At 38.7% G+C, this 6858-nt stretch overlaps 1 protein-coding gene across 1 annotated transcript; it reads right to left on the bottom strand.

The window, feature by feature from the left end:
• Positions 1-330: 330 nt before the first annotated feature.
• On the bottom strand, positions 331-1206 carry LOC102285200 (olfactory receptor 7A17). Its single transcript, XM_005905660.2, has one exon. The coding sequence runs from the start codon at positions 1204-1206 to the stop codon at positions 331-333; it is 876 nt and encodes a 291-aa protein (XP_005905722.2).
• Between the last annotated feature and the right edge of the window lie 5652 nt (positions 1207-6858).

Here is a 6858-nt window from a genome sequence, read left to right as displayed (position 1 = left end):
TAACAAGAATTTATTCTTAAGAAATTGGAAATTTACATATATTTCACATTTTCAAATCAATTTTGGAGACTCAAAAAGTGACAAAATAAAAACTATACATGACAGAGAACAGAAGTATAGAGAAGCTGAAATCAAAGAAAAGTAAATGCCAAGCAGTCAATTGAAGAAACAATTGCTATAATCACAAAACAATCAAAGAGTCAAAATACTTGGCTCTGAGGCTTTCAGCCAGGGTATCATGGACATTTCTTCAGCTCAAGAGAAAATGGCCCTTTATAAAAGTTTCCATCCCAAATAATCTTTTCAGAGCCCTCTTTATGTCTTTATTTCTCAAACTGTAGATAAAGGGGTCAGCATGGGTGTGACCACAGTGTACATCACCGAGCCTGTTGCACTTGAGTGGGAGCTGTGGGTAGCAGCAGAGCTAAGGTACACTCCTAAGCCAGAAAAATAAAATAAGGAGACAATGGAGAGATGAGACACACAGGTTGAAAATGCTTTATACTTTCCATGGGCTGATGAGATTCCACAGATAGAGGACACTATCTTTGAGTAAGAGTAAAGAATACCAGTCAGGGGACCACCACCCATAATCACAGCTCCAAAACACAGCGTTGTGTTATTGAGGAAAGTGTCATAACAGGCAAGTTGGACAAGCTGTTTGGTTTCACAGAAAAAGTGGTGTATTTCCAAGTCTGAGCAGAAGGACAAATGCAACACCATTAAGCTGTGTAACAATGAGTACGTTGCACTTATTACCCAGGACACCAGAACCAGACATCCACAGAGCCATAGGTTCATGATGACTGTGTAGTGCAAAGGGTGGCAGATGGCCACGTAGCGATCATAGGCCATCACAGCCAGGAGAAAGTCATCTAATGATCCAAAGAGAATGTAAAAACACATCTGGGTGATGCAGCCTTCATAGGTTATGACTTGGCTCGGCATCTGGATGTTCCATAGCATCTTTGGGATGGTGGTGGAGATGAAGCAGATGTCTACAAATGACAGGTTGGAGAGGAAGAAGTATATGGGGGTGTGGAGATGGGAGCCTGAGCTGACAGCCAGGATAATGAGCAGGTTTCCAAACACAGTGATCAGGTACATGGAGAGGAAAAGTCCAGATATGAGGGATTGCAGTTCTATTTCCTCTGAAAGTCCCAGAAGAAGAAGTTTTGAAAATTTTGTATTGTTCCTTGGTTCCATGTGGTGGAAGTGACTATTGGGAAAAAGAAAATACTAAGAATAATTTTCACTTGAACAGGCATAATTTACATAACTGAACTACTTTAATTTCTATTTTGCTGGCAAGAAATTGATGTTAAGATGGTATATACAGATAAATTCTCCTTGAGGGTATACCCCATTTCACCTGTTATTAAAAAATTTTGTCCTGTTCACAGTATATTTTTAAAGAGTTCATGTATTGGGTGGGCCAAAAGATTTGCTCATTGTTTTTCTCCTGTAAGATGGATATAGTAGCACTCACTTGTCTTTAACGTCATTTGAAACAATTGTGTTTGATTATATCGTGACAGATATCATATCGGCATGCATTAGAAAAACATAAAAATTGGTGAATTTTTGTATAGCTATTTTAATATTGAAGATGGAAGAGAAACACAACATTCTCAGAATTCTATTCTTTATTATTTCAAGAACGGTAAAAACACAATGACAAAAGGTAAAAAAAAAAAATGACAAAAAAATTTGTGAAATGTATGGAAAAGATGATGTGACTGATCAAGCATGTCAAAAGAGGTTTACAAAGTTTCATGCTGGAGATTTCTCGGTGTACAATGCACCTTGGACAAGAATACCAGTTAAACATGATAACAATAAAATCAAGATGTTCACTGAGAACAGCCAACATTACACCAAGAAGGAGAGAGTTAATAAACTCAAAATATCCAAATCAAGTGTTTACAATCATTAGCTTGGTTTTGTTAATCACTTTGATGTTTTTTTTTTTTTTCTGTTTTTAACTTTTTAAAAAAATTTTATTTAATTTTTAAACTTTACATAATTGTATTAGTTTTGCCAAATGTCAAAATGAATCTACCACAGGTATACATATGTTCCCCATCCTGAACCCTCCTCCCTCCCCATACCATCCCTCTGGGTTGTCCCAGTGCACTAGCCCCAAGCATCCAGTATCGTGCATCAAACCTGGACTGGCATCTCATTTCATACATGATATTTTACATGTTTCAATGCCATTCTCCCAAATCTTCCCACCCTCTCCCTCTCCCACAGAGTCCATAAGACTGTTCTATACATCACTGTCTCTTTTTCTGTCTCGTTCACAGGGTTATTGTTACCATCTTTCTAAATTCCGTATATATGCATTAGTATACTGTATTGGTGTTTTTCCTTCTGGCTTACTTCACTCTGTATAATAGACTCCAGTTTCATCCACCTCATTAGAACTGATTCAAATGTATTCTTTTTAATGGCTGAGTAATACTCCATTGTGTATATGTACCACAGCTTTCTTATCCATTCATTTGCTGATGGGCATCTAGGTTGCTTGTCACATAAGTCAAAGTTGTTCAGCTGTGTCCAACTATTTGTGACCCCATGGGCTATACAGTCCATGGAATTCTCCAGGCCAGAATACTAGAGTGAGTAGCCTTTCCCAACTCCAGTGGGTCTTCTCAACCCAGGGATCAAACCCAGTTCTCCCACATAGAAGTAGATTCTTTATCAACTGTGCAACAACGGAAGCCCTTATCACATAAGTTAAGCAAAAAAAAAAAAAGAAGAAAGAAAGAAATAAAATCCTTTTTGACCACATTTCCACATGTGACTCTACTTAAATTTAATGAAAACATTCTACTTTTGAAACAATATGTGATGGGCAATGGAAAGAGTACTGCACAATAATGTGGAATGGAAGAGCTCATGGGCCAAGCAAAATTAACCCACCACCAACCATCAAAGAAGGTGATGCTGTGTATATGGTGGGACTGGAAGGGAGTCCTCTATTGTGAGGTCTTTCTCAAAAATCAAAAGATTAATTCCAACAAGTACTGCTCCCAATTAGACCAACTGAAGGCAGCACTTGATGAATAACATCCAGAATTAGTGAACAGAAATGCATAATCTTCCATCAGGAAACCACAAGACTGCTTATTTCTTTGATGAACAGGAAAAAATTGTTACTTCTTGGCTAGGAAGTTCTGAGTCATCCACCATATTCACCATCATTGTACCTTCAAATTTCCATTTATTTCAGTCTTTACAAAATTCTCTTTATGGAGAGAAAAAATTTTTTTTCACTTCCCTGGAAGACTGCAAAAAGCACCTGGGGCAATTCTCTGTTCAAAAAGATTTAACATTTTAGGAAGATGGAATTATGAAGTTGCCTGGAAAATGGCAGAAAGTAGTGGAACAAAACAATGAATATGCTGTCCAATAAAGTTCTTGGTGAAAAGGAAAAACATGTCTTTTATTTTACTTGAAAAAATGAAGGAACTTTTTTTTTTTTTTTTTGTCAGCACAATATGTACAGTTCTAATGAGAAACTCTTTCATGACTTTGAGAAGTGTATATTGAGAGTCAACATATTTCAAACACATACTGGGAATAAACAGAGATACAGAGAAACAAATCCCCCACATTCCAAGAAAGATGAAAGATAATATTCAAATAAATATTATATAGACTATATCCACTGATGGCAGATTCTATGAAGAAAATAAAACCAGGTATAAAGGAAGGAGAGGCAAGAGGTGCTCTTCTGTATTGAGTGTTCAGGCAAGGCCAGCAAACAAGATGATGATTGAACAGATAGCTCAAGAAAGGAGCTTCCCTGGTGGCTCAGATGGCAAAGCATCTGTCTATAATGCAGGAGACCAGGGTTTGATCTCTGGGTGAGGCAGATCCCCTGGAGAAGGAAATGGCAACCCACTCCAGTACTCTTGCCTGGAAAATCCCATGGTCTGAGGAGCCTGGTAGGCTACAGTTCATGGGGTCGCAAAGAGTCAGACATGACTGAGAGACTTCACTTTCACTTTCAGCTCAAGAAAGAGAGAGAAGGATCTAGAGGGATCAGAAAAAATGTGTGCCTGGCACAGGGAATGGGCTTTCCTGGTGGCTCAAATGGTAAAGAATCTGCCTGCTAATGTAGGAGTCACTGGCTCAATCTCTGGGTTGGCAAGCTCCTCTGGAGAAAAAAATGGTAACCAGTTCCAGCATTCTTGCCTGGGAAATCCCATGGACAGAGGAGCCTGGTAGGCTACAGAGCATGGAGTTGCAAAAGAGTCAGACATGATTTAGCGAATAACAAAAACAAATACACGAGTCCAAGTGCCTCTGTTTTAGGAACTTCTCTCACTCCACAGGCACAGGTTTGCAGACACACCATGGTCTCCTGGGCTGTGTTTCTATCATGAATTTCACTCCCAGAACCACCCTCCTTAAGCCATTGGGGATGACAATTCAAGCTGGTCAGATCAGATTAGCTTTCTCCTAAAGAATGTGGAAAACCCAGAAATTCCAGTTTATAAGCTTCCAAGAGAAGAATAGATTTGAGGTTCCTTTTTGCTATGGCCACTTTCTGCCCTGTTTTTAAAGAAATAAAAAAGTTATGGGAGAGGGATAGAGAGGGGAAAAAATGAAGGAAAAATATCTAATAAGCTCAAATGGTCCCTGAGACAATGTGATGAAGAAAAGCTTTCTTAGTTGGGCAGCCTTCCAACTTCAGCTACATTCTTTGGTGCCACAAAAAAATCATAAACATAAATACCTTTCTGTTTTCCCCAAGGACAGGAACAGTGATATCTGTATGATATGAGAAACCATAGCATATGTAGTCTAATATGTCTCATCTTAAAACAAAAAGAAATGTCCTTATTTCACTGGATATCCCTCTCAGGTAATAACCTATTTGTCTAGTCCTGTAATTTATTGTATTATGAACATTCATTGAAACATTGATTCTGAAGCTAAAGCTCCCATACTTTGGCCACCTTTTGGAAAAGACCTGAAAAATTGTGGAGAAGGGGGAGACAGATGATGAGATAGTTGGATGACATCACTAATTTAATGGACATGAGTTTGACCAAACTAGGGAGATAGCAATGGACAGAGAAGCCAGGCGTGCTGAAGTTCATGGGGTGGCAAAGAGCTGGACCAGACTTAGTGACTGAACAACTACTACTTTCATTGGAAGCAATTTATAGCTCCCATTCTTTCTTCCACTGGGCTTCCACTAGCACACTTTAATTGTCAACATTGGCAATTGAGTTTCTAAATGCAATGTTCCTTTGTCAGCATCATAAATAAATGCATTATTAAGAAAGCCAGCAAACAACCTGAGTGATCTCTGGCCTCTGTGCTATGCTGTATTGGCTCTTAGGTGACCTCTGGGACAAGTTCACGGCTTCCTTGCTCTCCGGTCCTCTCCTGAAGTGCCTATTAAGCTCTCAGATTCACCTGCATGGAGACTCTGGGAAGAAGCTTTTGGTGTGGAAGTCAAAATTCCTTCATAAATGATTGCCAATGGAGACAGGTTTTGTTCCCAAACCACACAATAGGGAAGAGGATCAAGCATTGATCACCCAGCTAGATTTAGGACTGCAAAGGCAGCAACCACATTCTGTCCAAAGTTGCACAAGCTGAGGACTATAGCCAAGGAGGTATTTACATCTTTCTATATCAGCTCATTAGTCATGTTTTCCTCTTGTTACTCCAACCTCCAAGTACATGATTTCCCTTGGGGATGCTGATATGGACATAATGAATATTTTTATTGCTTCTCCATTCCTAGCAGACTGCATTACATTAGATGAATCCAGTTTTCATCACTCCTTCTCCTTTATCTCTCCTTCTTCCAAAGCTCTGACTCCCAGCACTTCATCACATCCCTGAGTTCAAATATTCTCAAAAGTATAATATTGAAGGTTTGTCTTGACCAGGTACCTTGGTTCTTCAATGCTTTGATTTGTGGTGGAACACAACCTCTGAAATCTCTGAATGTGACTATTCCCACTCATCCTAGAGGGGGATAATTTTACTCCTTTAATAAAAGTATTGGGTATTATAATCATTGGTTTCATGAAAGTTTTGCAGTTCCAATATGGATTCCCTGCTTATATCAGAAGTTAAGAGCTGTCATTTATCCTTCTTTATAAAATATTTGTAACTATTGAAGACCTTTATATATACTCTTATGCACTACTAACCTACATACTATAGAGACCGTCAAATTTAATTTTTAAAACACTTTGTTCTATGAGTTAGAACTTATATGAATTTCATTCTCCATTGTAGAGATGGAACTCAGAGGGATTTAATGTTCTGCTTAAAGGCACATACCAAGTGAGGGATGAAACCTTGAAGATACTTCCAGTTTTCAGATTCTGGGCAGAGGTTCTTAACCATAGATGATTTTTCTCCTAGGAATATCTGGCAATGTTTAAAGGGATGCTCACTCTGGGAAATCTCATGGACAGAGGATCCTAGTGGGCTATAGTCCATGGGGTTGCAAAGATTCAGACATAACTGAGCGACTAAACAGCAGCAAAGGGATTCTGTTAATCTCTTATATACTACAAGAGAGAGTCCAATAAAAGTAATTGTACTGTCCCAAATACCAACAGTAAGAAGGTAAGAAAAGTTATTTTGGACCAGAACTTCTACAAGTTCATTTTGCATAAAAATCACCAAGGTCTGTGGTTGAAACGCAAAATCTGTTTCATGAGGTCTCTAATTGGCCCATGGAATGGATTTCAAATAAGCTCTTAGTTATTGAAACTGCAAGTATTGGTCTGTGGACGACAGTTTGGGCATCAAGGCAGCACTCCTATGTTAGGGTCAAGTGTATATAGCTTTAGTCTACTCCACAGAGGCTCT

The sequence above is a fragment of the Bos mutus genome, chromosome 7, assembly GCF_027580195.1.
Source record: "Bos mutus isolate GX-2022 chromosome 7, NWIPB_WYAK_1.1, whole genome shotgun sequence".
Taxonomy (NCBI): Eukaryota; Metazoa; Chordata; class Mammalia; order Artiodactyla; family Bovidae; genus Bos; species Bos mutus.
Note: the sequence above shows the minus strand (reverse complement) of the source record. Positions and strands in the feature narration are given on the sequence as shown.

Bases quoted from the DNA above. Each gene is read 5' to 3' on its own strand.
- LOC102285200 (XM_005905660.2), bottom strand. From the start codon at position 1,206: ATGGAACCAAGGAACAATACAAAATTTTCAAAACTTCTTCTTCTGGGA.